A 26,878-nucleotide genomic window follows, 5' to 3' on the forward strand; every position below is an offset into this window, starting at 1 on the left:
ACACACAGAAGTGGCATCATGCCCCAAGACAAAACTGTGAATATTTCTCCACCCAGAAATGAAATTGTGATGTTCCAGAAGCCTTTGAATGTGTGTTTTACATGGCCTTGCCCCAGCTGACCCTTCAGAGAGCCATGGGGTCTTTCTGGTGTAAATACTTGGTGGAAAATTAAGACCTCAGCTTAAACATCAGAAAACTTGTCATTACGTGAGATGTAAAATATGTGGTGTCAAGAGGTTTGGAGGAGTTTCTGCCACTGTCTGTGAACTGGGGAAAAGCTTTTAACCTCCTCTTTTATTTTAAAGGATGTACAAAAAATACAGTGACAGTTCACAGCTATCATCTTTGGAAGGTGTTCCTTAGAAAGAATTTGAAGGATTTTGATCAGTTCTTTTTATGAAGACATAAAGAAGTAAAAAGTTGTGCCTGTGCTGACCTGTGAGTCTTGTTGAGTTTGCTGGTAAAGGTTTGTATTTTAATACAGAAAAGCTCTGCCTTATCCCCAAGCAAAGCTGAATTCTGGAGTTGAATGAACTGGTCCTGTCATTTTTGAAGTTATTTCTTGGGGGAATGGGTAGTAGTTTTTTTTGTACTTGAGTATAATTTGCAACATTTTATCTGTAAATTTTTAAAAACACATTTCAGCATATTTTTGGAATATGTGTATGATTGAGTGGGTTTCAATAGAATTATTTTTATAAAAGGATAAATTTCTTCTCTTAAAGTTCATCTTCTGGCCACCTGAAGTTTATAAGGCTTTTGCTTTTAAGGGAATATGATGTGAGATAGGATGTAGCCTACCAGCCCAAGTTTTTGCTTTGGAAGCTAAATCTTTGGAGTCCTGGCTGATTTTCTGGATTGCTGCACATTTCGGTAACCTTTCAAAGTGACAAAAAGCAGAAGGCATAGATCCTTTTTGCATCATCTGTGAGAATATCCAATTGGTGGCATTTGACCACGTAAGAGAGTGTAATTCAGTGTATAAAGGCCTAGTAGAGTTAAAATAAATCAAACTACTTCTTGCAAATGTTTATAGATTAACAAGCACCTTAGGCACAAGAAGGATTTTTCACAGATAAACCCTTTCAGTGTTAGGAAAGCCTAAAGCTTTCTGCTAACAAGACAGGACATCTCAGAGGCATCTGAAGGCCTCGTTTCAAAGCTGGGAAAATGAATGAAATTAAGTGTCATGCTCAGAGACTCAGGCTAAAGTCAATGACCATGATGTGCTTGCTTTTGCTGCTGTTGGGTTTGTAGTTATTTATTTGGGAGGCAAAATATTTGGTGCAGTGAGCAAACCAATGCCTTAGGTCCTTTGTTGTGAGGAGATTGATTCCTTCAGCAGTTTATCTCTAATGTTCAATTATTGGCACTTGTCACTTCTGGGAACTCCAATCCTCACCTTTCCCCAAGGACAGAGCATTTGCAAACATCCCAGCTCCACAACAAACTGTTCCTTTTAGCATTCCTGAGGCACTCAAGGGATGCCTGGCTTGGAGAAAAAACATGATTTTCTAAACCCACAAAACTAATTGTGCGGAACAGTTTGGTGCATATTCAGAGATGTTAATGAAGGCACTTTTAGTGCCTGAACAAAAGCCCAAGCCCGGAGGAAAGGGGAGGAAACAATAGAATTTTTCACAGAATATTTGAATAATGAGATCAGTACGAGATTGCACGTTGAAGACACCTTTTAGGCAATTTAGGTACTTAGGCTGAAGAGCTGTTATTAAACCACTGAGGACCTAGAAGTGCAACGTTGCATGAGATTATGTGCAAGGATCATTTCCTGCACTTCATAACTCTTGTCACTTACTGGCAGCGAAGAGAAAGAAACTTTGTTGTGCATGGCTAAAAGTTTGGGCTGATTTATGTGACGTGGGTGCCCAGCTGGCATGATATATGAAAACATCTCTTCTCCTGATGAACTCCATGCTGTTTTGCAAGGGGTTTGATGTATTTTGAGCAGGTTTACAATCTGCCCTGTGACAGTTTCAGTGCCCAATCAGTGGAGATAAATTGGAGATGGCTGGCAGTGAAATCTTAAAAAATGTGCTGACATCCCAGCTGAACCACAGACGTATGATTTGATTGATTTTATTTTGGGGTGGGTTTTTTTTTTTTCTGGTTCCTGGATGGATGTAGAGAGTTGCTGTCACTTGAGGTCCCTCTGCTTTTTAAGAGCCTCAGGAGATGAGGGTTTTTAATTGATGTATGCAGAAATAAATCAGAGTCCTCCTTTTCACTCAGCACTAATGCTTCTGTTACGAAGTTTGCTGGTTTTCTCTTGCTGGGCAGCTCTTTTGGTGTGGTGTGATCTCAGATGCTGTAATATGCAGTCAGCACTTTCTCATCTGTCTCTCTCTGGTGTTAATTACAAAGCCTTTGCAGCCTGCACCATTGCTTCTTTTCAACTGTGTTTAGTCAGGCTGATTTCTGAAACTAAATAAAGGAGAAGGAACTGAAGAATTAATACTGGCACCTGCCAGTGCTTGAGTTAATGAGCTGTATGAAGGAAAGCCTTGTGAAATTTCCCTTTTTTTTTTTCCTTTTTTCTGTTTTAATTACTCTGGTTGTCCTATAGCACCAGTCAGCACTCCAAGTAGTGTTAATTTCCTTGCCACAAGAAATCCCATAAAAAGAGCTACTTCCCTGTGTAGTTTTAACCCTTAGATTTATCCTAACCTCAGATAGAAAGAAGGAGAAAGCCTGAGCATTTCTGCCTCTTAGAAATGCAGGTTTTCACCATGAGGTGTTCCTCCACTGCACTGAGCTGGGATCTGTGAAGGCACGAACTTACTCTTCACTTTTTAACTGAATTTTGCAATTTGCAGAGTTTTTCTTTGGTTGTGGTCTTTTTTTTTCTAAAGATGACTTATATTTGAAAACTAATAATGGTTAAATGACGCGCAGCAAGTTGAGCTGCATTCCTGTCTTGCTGATCACTCACACTGAGTTTTTGTGCAGGGTGGGCAGTAATGGGCAGCAACTCATTACTGCTTCATGCAAGTGAGTGTCTCCCTTCAAAATACCCTTGCCTGGTACATGTAAGCAGCTTTTTGAAAGCCAGAGACCAGCACTGTGTCTGTGAAGCCTTTGATCTTAGATTAAAATAGTGCTCAGCGTGGGAGGGTGAAACTCAGAATGGTGGCCGGAGTTTGGGAACGGTGACATGGGAAACAAGAAATATCAAAAGAGTATTTTGGGCCAGATATTCATCAAATAATGGCTTCATCAATCCGAAGGCCATAAAGACAGAGAAATAGTCTCAAGAGGGTGCTACTTAGGAGAAAAACACCTAATTAATGGAAGATATCAGTATATTAAGAGTGCCAAAATGGCTGTTTATCTGAATTGCCAGCAGGTCCCTGCTAACTCTTCATAAATGTAAAAAAATCCAACTCCCCATTGTAGAATATTTGCCCAACGTTCCCTTTATAGAGGCAGAAAGTACAACTTCCAGACTGACTGTTTCTACAGCTTTAGTTCAGTTATGGTATGAGTACAACAAGATGTTCTTTTTCCCATGCCTGAAAAGTAAAATGCCTCCAATTTTTGGAACATTTGTTCATTTTTTAGTCCCACAAATAAGAAACTGCATAGGAAACAAGCTGTACCTTTGTCATGGGGCAGCATATAATGGCTTTAACACTTCGTTTTTAAAATGGGAATTACATCTTCAGCTTTCTAATAAATTTTTTTAATTGCTGAAGATTGCCCTTCTCTCCTTTGGGAATAGTTGAGTTTTTATCTTTTTTTTTTTTTTTTTTGCTTTGACACTATTTCTTCTTCTGTTTGTGAGAATTGGACACAACGTTCTTATACATTAATGGTTCAAAAATAAACCTCATTTAGTAGTGTTGTCATGTCAGCGTCTTTCTAAAGTACAGTGGTATTGTAATAAGGAATTACAGCATTAAAAGGGAAATTAATTTTCTCTGTCTTTTTTGAGAGTGGTTAATTAAAAGGAAGGAATTTAACTGGTAAAGATTGGATTGTTTGTAATATAGCTCTAAACAAAGGGCTTGGGGTTGCCTGTGCTGCTACCTTGACACCTTTTTTTTAGGATTAACAAAGACATATAAAATAAATAATCAGAGAAAGGGACAGAATTTCTCCTAACTGTCCACAGCCACATAAAATATTTGTGCTATAATTCATGGGACTCTATCACAGCAGTTGTGTTATTCATAGATTTTTTTTTCTCTTGTTTTTATCTAATTTAATATTGGTAGTTAAAACTGAAACATCTCACTGTCCTCTCTGAAAACAGGAATAGTAGGTTGTAGATAAAGCATTGGTCAATCTGAAATCTGCCTTTAAAATCTTTCTCGTTTTTTCCACATATTAATTTTTTTTCAAGGAGTTGAAAGGATCTTATTTATGAGAATATTAGGATTAAAGGACATAATTGAAGGATTTTAACTTTCAGTGGAGTTGCATCACTTGGGCAAAAGGAGGGCCCCTTATCTCTGTGTGGATGCATGAATAGCACCAGTTCAGCATCTGCCACGTCTATTTAAAATAATAATGAATTTAGTCCTTAGGAAAGCAAAAGATTAACAACAGCAGCAGCTCTTGCCAGGATTAGAGTAGGGAAGTGCTGCAACAGCGTTTCTCAGCCACTCTGCCAAGACACTTGAGTTTTAGCTGGTAAGAACAAAGCTGTTTGAGCCATTTAAATCCCACTTTGCCAGAGGAGGCTCCCAGGTCCCAGAACACGTGTTCTCAAGATGTGGGTCCTAACCATGGCTCCGTGCTCAGTGCTCACACTGATGGCTGATAGGGAACAAAGTCTTTATGCTTCTTTGTTTATAATAAACTCATGTCATGGCAAGGGTTGAAAGTAAGATTCAGAGATATTAACGACTTAGAATGAGCTTCTGGAGTAATTTTGCACTTCGGTTTGTGTTATTGCATGATAGTGCTGCTGGTTTGCCACAGTGGCTCTTTGTCACATCCAACCCTGAGTCCTCTGCTTGAAATGATCTCAGAATCTCCTTTGCCAAATCATTACACTATTTGTTTTTAGTAGTTTCCTTTTCATCTTTTAAGATGTTAGCTTTAATTTCTTGACTTACAGGCATTTTTCTCTTGCACTTGCCTCACTTTTTTATGAACACTTCTTAGGCTCTTACGAATAATGTTAAATTTCAGCAGTGTTATTCCTCTGGGTAGCTGTTGAAACCACTTTTAAAAATTGAGACTTTCTACACAGATACAACATTTTGTTTAGTGGCATTTTCTGGAGGCTGTTGTGGTCAGAGTTGGTGTCATTTTTAATATAAACACTGCCCACATGAACTTCACCACCAGGTGCTGGGTAGGTGGACCAAATTCTCCCACTGGATGAAAGATTGGACGTCTGACAAGAACAGTCTTCAACTCAATACCAGGAATGTCACCATCTTCTCCCAAAGACAATGCTATTTTTTAAAGTTTGGAAAGGAATGTAAGATGTTCTGGTCGTAGCTTCACTATTTCTGTTTCACGAAGCAACTTATAATTTTATTATAACTGATCATCTTTCTCTCTCTTGTTCCTTGTAGTCTCTCTTTTTTTAATTTTTTTTTTTTTTTTAATTCTCTCATCCATTATGAATCCCAAATTCACCAGCAAACTAAACCAGAGAATGTTGTAACTGTCTTTCTTCCATGCTGGGTCTTAATATTGGAGGCAGAAAATTAGTAGGAAGGATAATGAAGGGATTTCATTGCTTCTTTAGCTTAATTAAACAGCAGATAGCTAAAGGAGATCAACAGACTAATGCTGAAAAAGATTGTGTTAACTTTCTCACAGTTAATGTTTAGGATTATAAAACAGTAAACAATGGAATATGTGCGTTCATTTTTCTCACTTTTATAAATTCCCCCAACTAATGTTACTGCATTAATTTATTGATTTTCATATATTTCTCCACATATATATATATATATATATATATGTATGATTAATACAGCGTTAGGGAATCACAGAAAGTTGTTCTGGTGGTATAATTGCACAGGTAAAGGGAAAAGAGGAGCATAATGAGAACACAAATGTGATTTTTTGGTGTGGTTTATTCTGTACTCTAAGGTGCCCAGCTAGGAGAGACCAAATCTGGGAGAGCTGTCACAGGAGAAGAACACTCAATGCTCAGCTAAGAAAGCAAAGTGAAAAGATAGAGAAGTCCTGGGACTCTCTTGTGGAAAGACAATGAGAATGGAAAAATATGACAAGATGGGACTCAACAGTGCTGCCCTAAAATTTGAAAACTAAATAATCAAATCTAATGTAGAATTTGTGTGGGTTTGGCTTATTTCCAGAGTGTGCTGGGATTTCCCCACAGAAATGTTAGAAATGCCAGAATCAGTCATTTTGCAATAGGTGTTTCAGCAGAGATTTTTATCTGTGTTTGTCAAGAAATCCTGTTGGCTCGTGTCAGTTTCCCTCTTAGGTATGCTGCTGTCCCTATTAGTGAGAACAGCTTCATTAGGTAAGTGCAAACACATATGGGGACATCATTCTGATTTAAGAAACTCTTGCTTGGATTTAGTGTCTATATTCTTGTTTATCATATCAGCAAGCTGTCTAGCTTCAGATGAGGTTGTTGTTTGATATTGATTTATTTAAGTTACTGCTACTCTTGTATAGATCCTGGCTTCATTTCAGGGTAATTTGGTTTTAACTGGAATTCACGAAGCAGCTATTTAATATAAGCTGATAGAAATGACTGCTAAGCTAAAGATCTGCAAACCTCCAAATAAAACCTCCAAAGACAGACACAGAAAAAGCTCAAAAAGCTCAAAAAGCTTCTTATTATGTGTGTGTTAGAAGTAATGTTTTCAGCTGCTGCAAGGGGTGGGGTGTGTGTGGGGGGGTGATTTTATCTTATTGCCAACTATAAAAATACAAAGTTTCAGATTAAAGTGTGAAGGTATAGCTGAGAAAAATATCAATACACAGAGATTTTTTGCTGAAAGACAAAACCAGACCTTGTCCAGTTACATTGGTGTAATTCTGTGAAACGTAGGGACCACCACAGCTGGGGGGCCCTACCAGAATGGATGGGGACAAGTGGTTTTCTAGTCCTGTGTTCTCTTTCTGGCAGTGAACAATCCTAGGTGCTTGTTTGTGGTCTGCTTTTCTATTTGTGAATATTTAATGATTCAAAAGTATATTATATGGGTTTTAAAGGACCATCCAAGGAGTCCCTGGCCTCTGAGGTGCACCTTAAGGAAGGACCTTGCTGCAGAGCTCCAAAAGAGGGCAGGGAGGGATCTGGAGGGGACTCCCAGTCTGTCCCCAGAGGCACGATCAACTTTAACTACTTTTCTCATGCTGCCTGGTTATTTATCATTTATAATCTGATCATGCTCCCTTTCACTGGTGTCACCCCTGGAAACAACCCTTTAATTTTTCCAGAGGAGATGGTTTTTATTTCCCCCGCTTCTTCTTTTATGTTTTCTGTTTTCTTTACCTCTGAACTTAGTCACTGCCTCAGTAGCTGAGGATCTCTTGGACTCAGAGTTGAATCTTTTTTTTCTGTATGTGGGCAACAAAAATGGCCTGTACAGCAACTTTTTAATACCTTTTTCCATTATTCTGTATACTAATTTTACCAGTCTCAAATATATAATTAGAGAGATAAAGCCTACAGATAAAGCCAAGCCCCTACTAATCTCTTTTCACTACTCAAAATTCCTGCAGTCAGAAGCAGGCTACGTAGAAGCAAATGCAATTCCAATTTATTTTAATGGGAATTCAGGATTTTCAGATCATGGCTGATTAAAACTGCTCCTGATACCAATTTGCTGTAAATTATTCTGGCTTTGCATAACCCCCAAACATATTAATTTGCTACTTAAAACTGCTGCTGCCTGCTGCTAACAATTAGATAACCAGGCTGGCACTGCAAGTTTTTCCCCCACTGAACTTGGCAGGGTTTAAGTGGCCCTTTTCTGCCTCACCTCTGGGAGTCCATCCCCAAAGAGCCAATGCTAAATTTAGTGAAAATGAAGACTGAATATTCACATGGATTCTGAACTGCTCATCCAGGCCAACTCTGCTCTTGTAAAGTTGGAACTGTTTCAGGAGCACTTATGAAACTGAGTTATTTTAGTAATCTGGAGTTCACAGAATATTTGGCTGTGAAAATAACATAGTAATTTTTTCCTGTATATTAGGAGGGATATTACTTCAGTATTGCACACAGCTTTTACTTTTTACCTGGACTGTGGTATCTTGGTGCAAATGAATGTTGAGGTAGGAGGCTTATTTGAAAATAACAGAAATTTGATGGATAAAATGCTAATTAAAAATTTTTAGACTCTCCTCCTATTGTTGTTTCATGATTATTTTCTGCTGTTTTCTTTATATCCTTAAATATTTCCTTCCCTCTATTGATGGTCCCATAGAAAATTCAACTTGATATTTGTTTACAGGCTTAATTTTCAAATTGTTTTGGTTGTACAAAGTTTTCCTGGGGCAGAAATTGCCTAATCAAAAGTAGCCCTTTCAAGGGCCACGAGTTTCTTTTTTAGACCTTTTTTCTGTGAAAGTTCTCTGTAAGAAAACCTGAATTAGTCGAAGGGTGGAAAAAAAAACAGAGAGGCAGCTCCACTGTATCCTTTCCCACCTTTCAGATGCAAGGGGAAAATGGTTTGGGTTTATTTGGTGATTTCTACTGGTACAGCTTCCTTAAAATGGTTGATTATTAGCTATACACAAGGAATCCACCATGGATAAGCATTCCTAATTTCAGAGAGTTTTATTTTCCTTCCTCCTCTACTTCGGAAGTTTTGTGATGTAGTTGCAGAGGTTTGGGATCGTGTTGCCTCAAACTTGTAAACCAGGAGTTGTAGAAGAAAGAAGGGGGTTTTTTAATAGAAAGAAGAGTTGTTTTTTTTAAAATAGAATGCTGTCCTTTATTTTTAGATGAGCCCTAACTCCTATTCTGATTTTGTTGTGCCATAGATGTAAAAGGTGCAGAAATTACTGTAATAAGAATGAGGTAAAAATACCCATATCTTACTGGAGACTTTGGAGGGTGCATGGAACAGGGGGCAGCAGAGATTTTCAGTATTAAATACCAATCTGGGATTTTATAATATGATATAAAAACCTGATATTTTCAAGAGGGTCGAAAGAATTGCTAACATCAATTTCAATCTTTAAGAAGTCATGTCTGTAAAACCAACTTTCTTTTCAGAGCTGGCATTACTGCAGATATACAAAGACTGATAGGTACAAACCATCCTACAAGCCACAAGTCTGGAATTTCTGCCCCTGGGTGCTAAGCAGCTTAATGTGAAATCTGAATTTTAGATAATTGTTTTGTCCTCTGCAGATTCAGAGTGGAAGAACTGCAGGGTGCACAGGAAGTGCTCCACGTGTCCCTGTGTACTTCTGGGAATTACTCTTCCTTCATGCCCATAATCATCCACTGAGTTTAGAATTTGCTTCTGAAGTTTGGGAGTGAACACCTATTAAGTTGGGTGTGAGTCTCACACTGAATTTATCACAGTAGTATCACTTTTTGAAAAACTTCTGAGGGAGTTACCATTGCCACAGATAAATCAAAGCACAAGGAGGGTGCCACCAAGCAGGCAGGGTAATATTTCCCACTTGCAGGGTAACAGGGAGGATTAATCTGATTCAAGCCAAATTTACAAGCATTGCCTCACTTTTTCTAAGCTGGAGCTGTTGGCAGCTGTTAAATCAGTTGTAAGCATTACAGCTCTTAAGTTGCATTATTCATCAAGAATAACAAGCCTGCTTGCTGCTTGCCTCTTTCAGATGCTTGCTGCACACACATTTAACCCAGTCTTCACTGCAGCCAACAGAAGATGTGGGAAAAGAGCAAAATGTTCTTTAGAGTGAATCCTAATGCAGAAGGAAAGGTTTCCTTGTTAGGGAATAGAAGGTGCAAATAAGTGTCCCAGTTCACAGCTGGACCTGAACACAGCAGCTCAGAATTCCTGTCCCAAGTGGCACAGAGCAGCAGAGAAAATTCTGATGGTACTGGAGGAATCTCCCTGTCCTTACCCCTTCCCTTGCACTGCTGGCCATGGCTTGCCCAGACAAGGGTATTATTTATCCCATCAGTGCTGAAGGCAGCCCAGAGGAGGTTCAGTGCACAGCTAATTCATAAGGAGGGACCAAGATAAAACAGAGGGCTGCGTGTGCCATTTCCTTGGCAGCAGGTGGGGATGTGAGCGCTTAATCAGCTGTTGTGGCATGGTGCTGGATCTGCAGGGCCAGGTTTGTAACTGTGGGGAGCTGTCACAGCCCCACTTCATGATGTCAGGGCAGCAGAGCACAGCACTGATGACATTCGTGTTAGTGGGAGATCATTTCAGATTAGCTGGGCTATAATAGGGCATTTTGCTGATGCATTTTGACAGTACCTTCAAAATACAGTTACACTTGCCTACCGTCATCACTTGTTGTGTATTTCTAATCTGACATACAGGACAGGCAGCAAGGAGAGGGGGAGGAAAAAAAGAAGTAAAAGCTTTAGTGACTTACATGGACATTATTACTATTACACTTTAACTGGATTCCTCTGTCTGAAGCACAGAGCCTTATATAGAAGAAAAACTGTACATGGGATGCTCACAGCTGAAATACACCATTATTCTGTGGGTTTGGTGGGGAAATGAGGGCTCTTGATCCACTGAACCATGGCTTTGCAGAAAGACACAGTTTAAGGAACCTCTTCTAGGTTTATCTAACTTCTTCTAGGTTATCCCGAGCTGAATTCTTGTCTGGCTGTGGTACACACTTCATCCCAGCACAGGGCTGGGAGCTTCAGCTGTGGCTGGAAAGCTTATATGGGATCTCACCAATCTGCGAAGCTTTTAGATCAGGTGTACAGTTTGATCCATCCACCCTGGGCTCTCAGAAATGCACATGGTTAGCAGTGAATGTGAGATGTGTAGCCACTTAGTCAAGGACAAGCCCTTTTCCTGTTCTCCTCTCTCTATTGGCTTTTAAAATGTATTTAGTGAAAAAATATCTCGTTGTTGTGTGTGCTGGAAATCAGTTGTCCCAGTCAAAATTATATCAATAAGCAGGAAATTATGTCTATTTTAATGTTAGTTTTCAAGAACAGACTTTCTTGACTTGATTTATTGAAATTGTTTGGTTTTATATGCTATTTTGTACCATTTGTACCAGTTTAATGTGTACAGCATCCTTTCTTCTGGATTCTTTCTTGCTCTTGAGACTCAGCCTACAAAGACGAAAACCTTTCTCATTGTCTTGAGATGTGGTCAGGAAGAGTAAAGCAGATCTTTTAGAAATAGATCTGTGGTCAGAGTTTTGCTAAGCAAAGTAACCAGGTGGAATTTGACTTCCTCGTTTCCAGGATAAAGCACAAAAATTATTTCAGCTCAATTGCAGAGCACATGGCTCACCTCTTAATCAACTCCAAAGAATTCTAGTGGGAGTAGTTGGAAATATTCCTAGTAGGGAAAAAACACCCACCCTACTCTGCATCAGTTGGTCCTGATAGATACAGAATGTCAAATCTCATGGTGGAATCCCTAAATACTTCCATCTTTCAAGGGTTTTGGATGTCCTTTCAGCCTCCTTGGTTTCTGCTTTTGAATGTTAAAGCGAGAAGTGGGGGGAAAAAATGAATATAAACCCAATGTTGTAGTCAAATCCATGGTGTTTGCAATATTTATTGTTCCTTCATTCAGAAAATGGCACGATGTCTATATAGTGAAAGCCTTTGTGTAAAGCAGTGCAGAGTCACGAAAGGCATTGCAATGCTGTTTTTTCATTCTTTTCCCCATAAAGTCCAGTGGAATTGCAAGCTGGTAATTGAACATGTGGCCCTTGATGTCAGCACACTATTATTTGTTAGAGAAAGCACAGGGAACAATAATGCAAATGTAGTTTCCTGTCCCTTCTGATGAATTTTCTGCATTGAGAAGTGAATTCTGTTGGAGAATATTGAGTTCTTGTTTCTGTTACTGATTGTAAGGAAGGATTTCATTCTGTAGCAAATACCCTGTAAAATGCAATGCATCAGATTCTTTGTTTTCCAAACAGCTGAGGTTCTGTCCCCCTTGGATTCACACAGGTAGCAGGCAAGTGAATAAAAATGCTGACCTGTGGGATTTTTTTAAAATTTACATTTAATTGGGTTTTTGTTCAGTGGATAATTGCTTACCCTGCAAAGCCAGACATTTTTAATACATGCATACAAAATGAATGTTAAGTGATTAAGAATTTTCTTTAAAAAAGGAAAAATACCAAGGAAGAAGAGGCAAAAGCTAAAGCACACCATGTAGAAATGCACTTGAGTGTTCAGATAGTTTTGCAAAAGCCTTTCTTTTCAGCTGTGAGAAGATAGTCAGCTCACAGATGCCTCCAGGGGCTGTAACTGTTTAATTCTCAGGCTATCTGCTGGAGGGATGAAAATACAGTCAGTGAAAAAGGACGTGAAGACAAGAGGATGTTCTGACAACGATGAAGCCATAATGTTTTGGGTCGTCTGTTTAAAGCTCTTCTTTAGCAATCACTGAAACCTCTGCACATGACAATATCTGTTTATATGTTTAATGGCTTTACATAAAATCATCCTCCTTTTTCCAGTGCCAGGTCTTTTTCCGTCTTTGTTCTTATGGAAACATCCAACAAATTTAGCAATTCTGACAGCATGGAGACATTTGAAGCGTGCATATTCCAGTATACCTGGAATATATATATTTGTGTGGTCTGGACACACTTTATGCTGTGAATCATATGACAAGAGGGGGGAGAAATGGGATTTTGCTTTAGAAGTGTGGCTAAAATACTTATATGGATGCAGCCATTAAGTGGCATTAACAGCATCCCTAGCAAAGCAGTGGCTGTTTCCTGTACACTGCTACAAATTACAGCCATTTTTTGATACACTAAATTAGATCCCAGACTTAATGACAGTGTCTTAAACCTTAGGGATTTTTTCCTACGGGTTTAAGTGCTTGCCATTGCAGCACCATTTCTCTTCTTAAGAGCTTCCCTTTCCCAGCACCAGTTCTCAGTGAATTCAAGAAGTGATATGTCAGTGGTTGGCAGTGACAGTAGCACTGAATGAGGCATAGGCACACAATTCTAGCTTCAATTTTAGCTTTTCAGCTCCTGTTCATGTCAATGCTTAAAAATGTGAACTTTGGGTTTGGTAGGGGTTTTTTGTTTTGGTTTTTTTTTTTTTTGGGTGGGTGGGTGGGTTTTAGAAGGGAGGACAGTAAAGTATCTCCAGTGTTTGCTTCCTGAACTTTATGTGCCTCTGGCCATATCTTGCGTCCAGTGGTTGAATTCAAAAATATGTTAAAATTGGGGAAAAGAACTAACTCTGAGGTATGAGAAAGTAGTGAGGGTTTGTGAAAAATGAATGTATAGATTCTAGTTGCTGGCCGTTAACTGGGCCTTTTTGTTCTTATTTTATCAGCATCTGGTATATTTAGTGTTAAAAAACTGTCATATTTAAGCCCAGCTGACAGCTAAGCCACTCACTCCCTCTTCCCTCATGGGATGTGGGAGGGAATCAAAGGAGCAAAGTGAGAAAACTTGTGAGTTGAGAGAAAGACAGTTTAATAGGGAAAACAAAAACTACACACAAGGAAAACAAAACAAGGAGTTGATTCCCCACTCCCTGTCAGCAGGCAGGTGTTCAACCATCCCCAGGAAAGGTGGGATGGAATATCCCTTTGGCCAGACTGGGTCAGCTGTCCCAGATGTGTCCCCTCCCAATTCCTTGTGCACCCCCAGCTCACTCACTGGTGGGATGAGAGGCAGAAAAGACCTTGACACTTTGTAAGTGCTACTCAGCAGTAAAAAATAAAAACTTTGCTGAATTATCAACACTGTTTTCAGTACAAATCAAAAACACAGCCCCACAGCAGCTACTATGAAGAAAATTAATCCTAGCCCAGCCAAGAGCAGCATAAAAATAGGCTGTCTAATTTTTATGTCAGTGGGCTGCTTGTGACAGGTACCAAATTAACAGCCAAGAAACCCAAGTCCTCTCTGTTTTACCAAAATAAATAAGTTCAGCAAGGGTGTAAGGAACACAAGCTTCCCCCTCACTGCTCGAGCAATGTGCCTCAACCTCGACCTGAGAGCACACCTCTGAGGGAAAAGGTGTTTGTTAAATTTCTTTTCCAATTAATTTGACAGCTCTGCTGAGACTCCTAACAAAAGTACTAATTCATGCAAATTGCAGTAGTGGACTTGTGTCATCGGGGAGCTGGGCTGAGCTCTCTGAAACATCACACGAGCCACCAGGCAGCATTTTGATTAGGAGGTGACACTGGAGTTGGATCCTATTCTGCATTAATTTTCTCATAGGGACAGCAGCAGACTCCTGTATGTGCTAGCAGAGGTGGAAAGTTGCAAAAGAACATTCAGCCTGAGTAAACACATCATCATCTTCCCTCCACGCTGAGAGAAAATTTATACCTTTTATATGTCTGAATTAACTGTTTTGACTTGGAATATGTGCACTGACACACTGGGGGAGATGTTCCATGGATTGCTCAAAATAAAAAACAAAACAAACCAAAACAAAGGCCCAGATGTGTTAGAGACCAAGATATAAAATGTAGTCCAATATATAAATCAATTGGTTTCATCAGACATGTTATGGCAAGAATAAGAGCATTTTCCACAGGATAAATGACAGTGTAGAAACAGAGATGGGTATGATCAAAGGATCAGAAGGTATTCCTGTAAAAGCTAATTGAAAAGTTTGTATTTGTTCATCACAGAGAAGATGAGTTCATGATAGATCTTTGTAAGATGAGGAACGGCTTAGAGAGGGCACATCAGGAGCAGCTGGTCTTCCTGTCGTGTAATAAAAACCAAGGGTACATTGATTTGGCTAAAAACCTACCAAATTTGAAGGTAAAATGAAGGAAAGATTAATTTTTTTGCTTCACATCAACTACTTAGACAGGAGCAGAATGCACTGAGACCACTAATTTGCAAAAAAACCCCAGACATTGGGTAGTCTACATGAAGGACAGTACAATGAAGGTTAACATAATTATCTTTGTTAAAAAAATAAATTAACAGCTAAATCTAACCTCATGTTTCCAGGTTTTTGAAATAACATCTGGGTTGTAGGTGTGAGGGTGAAATAGTGAGGGGTGGCAAATGGTGATTCCCTCTTGGCCTTCCTCTTGCACTTCCGTGTGGTCTTACTGTTAGATGCAAGATGGGTTCTAGATCTGCATGGAAATTAATTTCTTCTCCTTTATTTATAGTACCTTTCCTGTTCTGAACCTGCTCACCTGGCCTGCTTCGGGCACAGGGAAACTACATAAACACCCCCAAGTTAGGAAAGGTGGTTTGTTAATCATTAGCTAAATCTAGCCCATGAGGATTACCAGGCACTGTCTTGATTTTTCCATTGGGCTGGAGAGCAAGCACCTTATCACGAGCTGGCAGCCTGTGGGACAGAGACTGCCAGGTCTGTTTGCTTTACTTGGGGGGGATTGGTTGTTCTTGTTTTGATTTTTCTTTAGAGTTCTGACATAGAGGTGGGAGGTTGAGCAAAGACTAAACCTGACCATTGCCATCGTTATCCCTTTGTGGCAGTCTTGGCCTGAATTAATTTTTATTTAAAATTTACTGTCTGAGGCTATCACAATCCTATGTCTGGTTCACCTTTGAGGAGTTCATAGTGTAAGTTCAGCTCAGGGAAAAAGCATTTCTTTGCTTTTTATCCTTGCCAACTGAGCATTTAAAATTCTTCATGCGTCTATTTGTACAACCTCTCCTTTTTCCTGTTTAAGTTGGTTCTGGTGGGTTTTTCTCTAGTATTTCTTTACTTTAGATTTTAAATTACAATGCTTCTTGAATTAGCAAGTTATTTTTCATCTATCTGTGGATTAAATCAAGTTTTTTGAAAAAGAACAAAACATTAAATTGCTTTGTTTGAAAAAATGATAGCATAATATATCTCAGAGTGTCCAGGTTTTGAGTTTAGAAACCCTCTTGCTTAGGGAAAGAGAAAGCTAGTGCTTATAAACATGGGTTTATTAAATTCCTGATTTAAATACTTGTTGAAGTAGAATTTCTTTCACCCAAAGCTGACTGCAGAGAAACCTCAATGCCTCACACATTTTGAAACCAGGCGCCCACAAGCGAGAACCTCTTTGCTGTAAAGCTGTTTTAGACCCACTATCTTTGATACTGCACTTTAAACAACATTGCTGGCAGCAACCTTGGCTGTAATGCACTGCACAAAAAGAGATACAGAAGCCCTGCAAGGCACAACGTGCAGCTATTATAGACTGTGGTTGAAAGGTGCAGTGTTATTCCCTCAGGACAACGCTATCTCTTATGTACATATAATTAATATGTCTGCCAGTAACAGTTGTTAAACAAAGAACAGGAATTGTTTCTGCTGAATGACTTGACCTGGGAGTAAAGCCAATTTAAAAAGCATCTGATTAAAATATGTTAAGGTCACAGATCACTATAAAATAGGAAGCGGGGAGGAAAAAGCAGAAATTTACTCATGAGGAAGATTAAATACTACTGATTTTTTTTTTCTTGTGCTAGCAGCAGCTTTCAGGTGTAAAAAATGAAAAGTGCTCATTCTAAAGCATATTTTTCTAGAGACATTTCATTTTCATATTGCACTGAATCCTTGCCCCATGCATATCCCACAGGTGATGTAAGAATACAAATACTAAGAACATTTGTAAGTTTTTATTTCTTCCCCAGGCAGAATGGAATCCTACAGGCAAGGAGAGAAAGTCAATATCCTTACCTCTTTCTGGGGATATTCTTACAGTAGTGGCAACAGGGTCCAATCACAACAAGAGCTTTTAACCCTCATTAGAGCCTTTCTCAGTCTTATTTGCCTCTTCCCTCAGGTCCCAGCACCACAGCCTAGCACAGAGAAAGCCTGCTCTGCATGTACAGCAATAGCATTTAGTTTTGAGAGCTGCTCACTGAAGTGGTGTCTTTTTATTCAGATCTGACGACAAAAAGTGTGCCTGAAGTTCAATGGAAATATGAATCAGAAATACTCTGTAATTTTTAGAAGCCTTTTTGGGCTGAGTTGGTATTCAAGAACTTACATAGAGGCTCAGGAGAGAGGGAGGATGACAGAGACCTATAAAATGCTATGGATTATGTGGCTTTTCAGTACTAATAAACAGTGAGAGCTGCCGAAAGGTGGTTTCATTGTTGCGAGGGATTTTGAAGGAAGCCTACGTTATGAAGTGTTGTTTGCTGGTGAATGGGGTGCCATAGTGAACAAGGAAAGAGCTGTGTAAACACTTTTGAAAGGAGCTGGAGAACAGTTCAAAGATGCCAGGCTGTGTGTGGGCGTCGAGGTGAGCCAGTCAGTAGCATTTGAAGGAAAGATGCATTGCAGTGTTAGGTGGTAAGTTGGACTTGATGGTCTCAGAGGTCTTTTCCAACCTAATTGATTCCGTGATTCCCTTCGCAACATACCTGCCCAGCTGAAGGTCATCCTGTGGCCTCAGGTCCAGCTTCAGGACCTCTGCTGCTGCTCAGGTGACATTGGGAATAGTTTGTAATGCCCCTCTAAGAGTGACCACTTCCGTGGGGAATGTTTCCCTGTCCTCTCAGCAGGGCACAGGAGGAATGCCCAGAGTTTCTCACCTGTCTCGTTAATGCACACTCTGAAGAGGTGTTATCTGTGAGCTGTACAGGTTTGTGACTGAATTTCCTTCTTTTCTAAATGCTGTGGCTTAATGCCACCATGCCATTTCACCCCTGGGCTGTTCTAATGAGGAGCAGAGGAACAAAGGCAGGGACCAATCAATTGGTGGGTGCTGGACACCCGATGTGGTTCCACTTCCAGCATGTTGTGGGGCTCCAGTCTTGCCTCAAAACACAAAAAGCAGAGCTCCTGCAGGGCTGGGGAGTGCCAGGCAGTTTGCAAATGAAGTTTCTGTGACCTTGTGCAGGGAGATGGGCCCTGTCAAGCCTGGAGTGCTGGGGCTGGGACGTCACCAGTGCAGGCTCCTGTCGTTCCTCGGTGTTTACAGCTGGGAATTGGTGAGATTGCTCTGCATGCAGGGGGCTGTAGGACCTGAATACTAAAATGCTCCTATTTACTAACAGATTTATGTTTTAATTTAAAATTAATTCCAATTTAAATTAATAATTTAACCCTTAATTAGGACCATGTTTTCATTTCAAGCCGATTACTCAAGCTGAGGCAAAATTCACTTTGCTGTAGAAAAGACAGTCACATTTCTTTAATCAGTAGCTACCACAGATTGTTACATGCATTTGTTTTCCTCTCACTGAATTAACTTTCCCTGCTCTCTGTCAGCAGTTATAGCTTAAGGAAGTTCATTTTTGTTCAAGGACAAGGACAACCAGAGTCCTGAAATTCTTACCAGCAGGTGACTCAACAAAGTCACCTTGGCCTCACACTCAGATAAAAGAGACGGAAATCAGACTAAATACAGTTTTGAAATGCTGCAGTTGGGAGTTATCACAGGAATCACCAGGGCCAACAGGCTTGAGGAGAGCTTCCTAAAAAAGCAAAACCAGACAGTCTTGCTGTTCACTTTATATCATTTATGAGGAAATTTCCAAAGTTTCCTTTACTCACTTTTAGTGTTCTAAGAGGTTTTTCTTCCTGGGCCATTGCATCTCCTTCCTTCTGCATTATTCCCCATTGTGAGGGAAAGAAAAAATTCTTAGTTTTTGGAAGAAATTGTTGAGAAAAAGCCACTGCTGTTCACAGCTGGTTTCCATGCTAAAAGTAGATTCTGTGAAGACTTCATATGCTAATTCATATGGTTTTTTTCAGCCTAACTGAAACTAAAGCCATGGTACTTGCCACAAAAAAGCCAAACCTTCTTCTATCAGTACATGTAATCCAATTTGTCTGACAGAGAAATTAATGCATTTTGCAGTAACAACTGTATATTTTCTCTCTTATATATCAGAATTAAAAAATTACTAGGAAAGGAATAATTATAGTAAGTACATCGACAACATTTTTCATTGGCACCTCCAGTTCTAAGCTTCAGTTTCAAGTGTAAATGCTTTTTTTTTCCTTGGGGCTGCAGTTGTGAATAATCTTAAATTGGTCTGACAGACAAAGACAGAAAGTGCAATTCAACCTGAGGGGAAGACATGAGATTGGGATGCCCTTGCTAGGGCATATTGGGACAGCAGGAATCTCGCTGGCTCACCCCTTCACTCTGACCATCACCACCTTTTCTTAAATGTGGTCCATGAGTTTTCACCTGAGGGATGAAAGAGACATTGATTAATGGAGCAGTTTCTCTTCTTCACCTCTCTGAATCTGCCTACTTCTTGTGCAAGCTTGTTTACTTATGTTAAATTTGTTGCTTTATTAAATTAGTGGTGGTAGGGTTCTTTTTGATCATGACATTAAACTAGCATATAGATTTATTAAAAAATTCTACTGTACAGAACCATAAATACGTGTTTGCCTCATGTGTGACTGCCCATAAAGGTAAAGGTGTCTCTTCAAGGTGGTTAAACAAAATCATCAGAGTTTAATATCTGGAAACAGGTCCCCATGGGAAGTTTTGATGCAAGTTTTCTGTGTTAATTAGGCAGATGAAGTGTGATGTTCATTCCTTACTGTCTTTGCTTAGTTATTAGTGCTGGTAAGAACAGTCTTGGCATCCATTCTTTTCTGCCTGGCTTGTTGTCTTAGGGCTGGGAACAGAGGCAGGGAAATCACTGTAATTTCCTCTGTCACCCAGAGGGCCACCAAAGGGGCCTGCTCAAGGTACCTCATGGGGCAGCACGTGGGAGGGAATGGGATTTGAGTTGTAAAAGGCTGCAAAATCAACAGCCAAACAAAAAAAGCCAGTTGTTTCCTGCTGCATTTCCTCCTAGTGGAAGGGGGTAAGAGGGACTTTGGTTTCCCTTATTTCCTCAAGTTGAATGGGAATCCCCAAACACCCTTGGCAGCCTTTGAGGACAGGGGATCACCAGAAATGCCAGCTGAGGGCGGACAGGCCGTGCCAAGTCGGGCGGGTCAGTGTTGGTCACACAAGGTCATTTTTGGCAATTCTGCTGTAACAGATTCCCTGCTGGGCTGCTGCCCCAGGGGCTCAGACTTGGGATTGCCTCCTCAGGGCTTGCAGGAGAGAACTTGGAGCAGGAGCTGTCTTTCCCAGCTGCTTTGCTGTAGCCTGGAAGTCAGAGGGAGCCGCTGCAGCCAAGTGCTTCTGTTTGCCAGGGCTGGGAAGTGCTGAAGGGTGGCTGAGATTGGCACTTCCCTGTGAAACCTGTGCTCCTCCTGCTGTGTGCAGTGCAGTGGGAGGAGGCCTTCCCTTATTAAGATGTTTCGGAGGCCTTCCCTTATTAAGATGTTTCAGAGAAGAGCAGAGTAGCTGTTCTCTCACTATTCACCAGAGTATTTCACTCAGGTGTTTGGCATCAGGAGTTAACCAACAAATCTGCCTTGCCCAGGCGTTTGTTTGGGTTTTGGTGATGGACAATAACAGTCCCTCCCTCCTCCATCACTTACAGAGATGCTGAAATGTTTATTCAGACTTTGTTCCACCTCAGGCTGCTCATCTAAAGACTTTGCTATTTTGGCAGTGCATGAATGAACACAAAAAGACCGCACAGTTTAGTATCTCAGATTTTAGACTATTTATGAATCAATTTGTGTCCACAAGCAAAACTGAGAAGTGTGTCCCTGGTTAGGCTTATCTCAAGACTGGTGAAGCCATTCCTTTTGCTCCAAAGAAGCATTTAATTCTGTGACAGGTCTCAGGCAATTTTATCTAAGCTTAACCTAGGCTCCAGACATAAAATAGGGCATGTTTTCCTTTGTATTACCCTTCTTTTTAACATTATATTTGTAATGAGAATATCCTGGGGTTTTCCTAATGTGCTTGGGAGTTGGGGCAGTGTTTGCTGAGGAACCAAATTGCAGCAAAAGGTGAATGTGTTCTAAAATGTGGTCCTTTTCTTTTATGTTGAATTAATACAAAAAATATCCTTCTTATACACATCACACAAGTTCCTGATAGTATCAGAAGGCGCTCATTGTCGTGATCATTCAAAATTGGATGAAATCTTTCTCTGTTCAGTTTATTTACTTGGTTTTGGCTTGCTTAGCCCTCACCTGATGAACTGAAGAGGCATAGTTTACAATCAGTGTGCCCTTGTAAGCAAATGTTAGCAGTAGGGAGAGGATAAAGTTAGTTTCCTGTTCAGGATAGGGCCAATGTTTTGGCAAATTAAGTAGAAGAGAAGAAAAAGGAGTGAAGTTCTCAAAATGGAGCATAGAAAATGTTTCTTCTTAGTGGTGCAATACGCTGTTTTGTTTTCCAGGCAAAATTAAATGCAAATCCAAGCTGATGCAAGAACTCCATTCTACCATGAGGTTTTATTTCTGTCAGCTCTCATTATGAGAAAAAATTGCAAATTTAGACCATAAATGTCTGCAAACTGTGATCCACATATGGGTAGGTTCCAGGGCAGTAGTCACATGTTAAAACCAAGATGTCCATGGAATTTAAAACTCTATCCCTGTTGCTTTGCAGCCTGTCGAGCTGGGTTCTACAAAGCCTCTGCTGGCAATGTGAAGTGTGCCAAATGCCCCCCTCACAGCTCCACCTATGAAGATGCATCTCTGAACTGCAGGTGTGAAAAGAATTACTTTCGCTCTGAGAAAGACCCTCCATCCATGGCTTGCACCAGTGAGTAGCATCATTCTGCTCGGGGCTGTCATTCTTGCTCCTCCATCTGTACCTCCACAACAGCTCGCTTGCTTGCTTCCTCTCATGCCCCACTGCAGTCAGCCATCCACTGCCTCACGTGTCTTCTTGAGTGTTGGACAGGCTGCTAAAAATTGGTGGGCTGGGTTTGTGTCTGTTTTCATTTTCTCCTTCTTGTTCCCTGTCAGACTCGAGAAGGAGAAATAGGATTTTTATATTGCTACCAGTACTTCCAGCCCTCAGTCCTGAACCGCACCCTGAGGGGACTCTCTTTTTATAAGAAAACATGGTCCTTGATAGCCTAGGTCTGTAATCTAGTGAAATATTTCAGGAGTCTCCACAGGAAATAACCAGAAGAGTTTTACTTTTATACTTCTGTGCCCTTGTTACTCCCATTTTGGAGCCTCCTTAGGGAGAGGAGGCTGATTCTCATTCCCCTGATTTCCCGTTTCCTTTCACAGGACCGCCATCTGCCCCAAGAAATGTGATCTCTAACATCAACGAGACCTCTGTTATCCTGGACTGGAGCTGGCCTCTGGACACTGGAGGCAGGAAAGATGTCACCTTCAACATCATTTGCAAGAAATGTGGAGGGAACACCAAGATGTGCGAGCCTTGCAGCGACAACGTGCGGTTCCTGCCGCGGCAGAGCGGGCTCACCAACACCACAGTGACAGTGGTGGACCTTCTGGCACACACCAACTACACCTTCGAGATCGATGCAGTCAACGGGGTGTCTGACTTGAGCACCCTCTCCAGACAATTTGCTGCTGTCAGCATCACAACTAATCAGGCTGGTGAGTCTCTTTCTGCTCACCCTTCCTTTGTTCGAAGCTACTGAGTTTTGTGTACCTTTGTTTCCTCTCCCTGCCTTGCAGAATTTACTCTGTGCTGGGGTAACTAATTGAGTTGAATATTCCTATAAAAGTAAAAGCAGAAGCAAACCCAGTGCGTGTTTCTGTCAAAGAACCTGGCAGCGTGACTGTTATGATTAACTCCCAGTTCCCAGTTAATAGTCTCTAATAGCAGGCTCACATGATTCCTTAGCCAGAATGTGTTTTATTAATAAAACCAGATTTTAATAAAACACTCATTTCAATAATCTCCAACGTAAATTACTGTAGTAATCTTAGTGATTAATTTTGATTAAACAGACGTGAAAAAAGGCATTGATGTTAGACACATAAAAAGCTAACATTAAATTAGAGAGGTTTAAAACACAGCTTTTTTTTTTTCTCTCCTTTACAAGTTGTCTCACCAACTCTGAATTATTGCCAGCATGATGGGGATGTGGAGCTGAATACTGAATTAGATCACGGTGTCACAGTTGATGGGGTACAAAAGGACCGCTCTGCTTCTATGGAGACTTATTAAAGCCTCTGAGGCCCTGCATGAGCACGGCAGTGTGCCCTGACTGTTGGATCAGAGCCTTTGTCATCGCTGCACTGTTCTGCCATTTGCTTCTCCTTTGACATGACTCCATTTATCTGAAAGTTGTGAAGAATCTAGAAAATCTAGGCTCTTCCCTGGCATTTGGTTAGGTGTAACTTTTTTTAGGAGCAGTGCTTGCCAGTGAAGAGAGAGACTAGATGCTGAAATTTCTGTCGTTGTGCTCCATGCAGCCTCCATCAGGAAGCTTGGTACTGAAAACATGCATGAGTGCAGTAAGCCTTCTCCCACGTCCTCCCATCCCACACCATGTCCCCAAAATACTTCCATTTCTGTCTTCCTTAAATCACTGGCAAGTTAACATTGTTCTAAGTAGGCATCCTCCTGGTGGGCTATGTTATTGCAATGTTTTTCACTGTAGAGGATGTATGTTTTCTCCTTAAATCACAGATCAGCTGTAGTGGGAGGCATAAAAATGTGAGAGCAGGCTATTTCCTGACACCAGTCACTACATTTCCAAATGCTCTCTGGGGCTGTCTAACTGTGCAGTAGGCAGACAGAGGTGAATCTACCCAATTCAGCTCTGGAACCTGAATTTTATGTCCATTCAATTTGTTACTGTTATAGTTCATTGTTTTGGATATTTGAGCATCCTTGTTGAGTTGCCCTCTTTTCTTCTCTTTCTTCTCTCAGAGATGTTGCCTTTCAGCCTGTTCATCACCACAGCAGTTAGAAATCACCTGGGGATGGTCCAAAAAATGAACTGTCCAGGATCAGGGAAGTTCTTTCTCTGCAGAGGCCTCCTGCTTTGCAGTGTGCTTCCCCAGGGCCCAGAGCCGCTGCCTTTGCACTGCAAGGTGGATTTTGATTTTGTTGTGGAACACACAGTGCCTGGGATGTACTGGCAAAGTCAAAGCATTTCTGGCAATAGCAGCTCTGTTTATTGCAACCCACGGGCAGCTTAAGCAGTTTGTTTATTTTCTACTTTCGTGCATAGCCCATTTTTTCTGTAAGTACATTTAGGTGATGTGGGTTAGTACAGGCTTAATTGTGCTATCTCTTGATCATGCCAGTTGGTTTACTGTGTTAAAATTCCCTTAGAAACTCTGCAAGTTCCTAAAATTAGACTTCAGTTATGTATGTAAGCTGTCTCTTAAAGTATAATTACAGAAATGCAATTTGTCTTGCATTCCCTGACTGGTCAGATCACAAAAGGGATATATCAGAAGCACATTTTTAGCTCTGTAAGGTCTAGAATGCTGTCCCAAGAGAGCTTTTCTACATTAATTTCCCTGTACCATATCCAAATGGGTCTGGGTTGCTGTGAAGGGTCACAAGTCCAGGTTAGACCAGAGGGGCCATGAGGCAGAGCAAGCACAATGAGCAAAATGAAAACCCTGTAGAGGGTAGGTGGGAACAAGGGGGTCAAGTCTGTGACCCTCTTTTTGTGACATTTTCCTGGCTAGAGCAGCTGTTCCACGTCAATCTGAATATTTTGTCTCAAAACCCCAACTTTCCATGTGCATCTTCCTGAATTCTTACCCCTTCCATTATTTCTGATTATTATTCAGTGTTCATAGTTTCAGCAAAATAATTCTTAGCATTAAAGTTTAGTGAAAATAATTACATTTTCTGTATTTTCCCAATATACTCATGCCGATCCCCAAATATTTTGCTTTTTCCCCCGTACCTCAGTTCTTTATTGCATTGATAATAAAATAGATTGTTTTCTTTTGGTCACCAAAAGCACACTGTAACAGCTTCAGATGGAGCTTAGCTCTTAAGTACTTAAGGCCTTTTAACCCAAGGTCCCAACAGTGCAGCTGCAAGAGGTGGTAGCAACTAAATTCAGCTACAATAAGACAATGCCAGCACTAAACCAATTCCAGAGAGTTTTGTGCTGTCACATATCCTGGCATCAGCAGAGGAACAAAGGGGACACGTTGTAACAAGAGACTTCTTCAGATTCTGTCCTCAGCTCACTACGGCTCTTCCACACAATTCAGGTAGGATTCAGATAGGTGCCAAAAGTAAATAAATTGGGGAATAAAGAGGAATCCCTGCAGAGGACACGTTGAAGGCTATTTGTGAGCTAAATTTTGGCTAGAAACATCAGTGTTGTCCTAGTAACTGTAGAAAGTGATTATGCTTCTCAGCTGAGAGCCTATAAGTACCTAACCCTGACTTTTGGCCTCTCCACAGTTCAGCTGTGCACCTGTAAAATGTTGATTTCTTTCTCTGTCAGGGACTTTTCATAGAGGATGCTTAGAGAGTAACCACCCCTGCATCCAAACCGAGGCACCTCATGCACAGCTACATTATAAATAATAACAATGAAAATTATTCAAAAAAACCTTGAGAACAAGAGTAACCCCTAGGTAGAGAAATTAGAATCATCAGGAGTGTGAAAGGGCAGACATAGCTCATTTGCATTATCTTGATCTCCCTGTGCCATTAAAAATTCCAAGCCATGTGTTAATTTCAGCTTGGAGGGATAAACATATTTACAGTGGAGAAAGAACCAGTCAATTTTTTCAGTCCTATTTTAAGCAGAGATTTCTGTGGCTCCTTGGAAGGCTTGTTAAAACCTCCTCAGAACCAGAATTTTATTTGCCTGAAATCTGTGGCTTCAAGGGAATAAGTTCAGCCCCAAGCTTTGTTTCACTGTATGTATTTGATTATTTGCAGGTACTTTGATGCTATTTATGTGCTCAGCCTGCACTGCACTGTCTTCAGCAGCTCACAAATGATGTGTGATGCTCCCTGTTTAAATAAAATCCACATTTAGAGAGTTTTGTGTGCACTTTACAATGTCTATCCCAAGGCAAGTCCCTGAAGTAGATCTGTCTTCTAAGAGAGACAATTTGAGAGAGGCACAGATGTTTGGGGGATGATATATTTCTTTCTTTCCCTATGGCCCTTATAAAAAGGACAAGAAGATAGACTTATTAAAAGTGAGCTAATGACATGATGTAGGGAGTCTCTGGTTCACTGACTGTTATTACAGCTGTGCCCCATTATGTACTGAATACCTAGGACATGCTTGTTTCTCTGAATGACATTTATCTTTTGAGTTTCAAACATTCCTGGCATAAATAAAGATTTTACGCTCTTCAAATGTGTTTTACAGTTCAGCCCAGAGGCTATTCAAGGATCGTTTTAACTCAATAAAACTCCTTCAGGGATATAAAAGGGAAGTGTTTTAACAATGTCACTCCATGCATAGCCTGTTATTAGCTAGAGATGTTCTGCCTGCAAAGTCTTTGATCCCTTTTCCCCTGAACGTCAAGGAAGCTCTGCCAAGGCTTCAAAGTCTGTGACACACATTGGGCTCTTCAGTGCTGCACAGTCCTCATGTGAACGCTCCTGACCTGACAGAAAGTTTGCAGGTGAACTTTGTGGCTCAGAGAGTTTTTCTCTTTCAAAGCTTTCAGTTGGCTTTTCCACACATCACGGTGAAGTTTTATTCAGCAGTTGGTGGACAATGGTTTTCTTTCCTTGCTTCTGTTGGTCCTTCTCATTTAATATCTTGGTTTGGTAAAAGAGTGAAAATAAAGAAGTGTAGGTAAACATTAATCCTCTGTAAAATAATAAACCCTAGACTTATGTCTCTCTCTGTTATCTGTGCTGGCGTTCTCAGTGATCACTGAGGGAAATTGTGTTCCTCTTGACTGTAAACAGAGCTATCACTTTGCTTTTTGAAGCAATTCCCTCTAGGCAATTTGCAGGCTGGGGACAGATGGGAAAAAAAATGTTTCTTTGTGTTTGGGGACTACTCCTGCAATGGGAATTGTGAATG

The 26,878-nt window shown here is 40.6% G+C and overlaps 1 protein-coding gene across 3 annotated transcripts in view; it reads left to right on the forward strand.

The window, feature by feature from the left end:
* The window catches only part of EPHA3 (EPH receptor A3), a 186,040-nt gene that overhangs the window by 101,556 nt on the left and 57,606 nt on the right, over window positions 1-26,878 (forward strand). For all 3 annotated transcript variants that reach the window (XM_048293609.1, XM_048293607.1, XM_048293608.1), the window contains exons 4-5: window positions 21,517-21,672; window positions 22,152-22,487. In XM_048293609.1, the coding sequence (XP_048149566.1) occupies window positions 21,517-21,672; window positions 22,152-22,487 (492 nt within the window). The remainder of the gene's footprint in view (window positions 1-21,516; window positions 21,673-22,151; window positions 22,488-26,878) is intronic.

This window comes from Corvus hawaiiensis, chromosome 2 (genome assembly GCF_020740725.1).
Source record: "Corvus hawaiiensis isolate bCorHaw1 chromosome 2, bCorHaw1.pri.cur, whole genome shotgun sequence".
NCBI classification, from domain to species: Eukaryota; Metazoa; Chordata; class Aves; order Passeriformes; family Corvidae; genus Corvus; species Corvus hawaiiensis.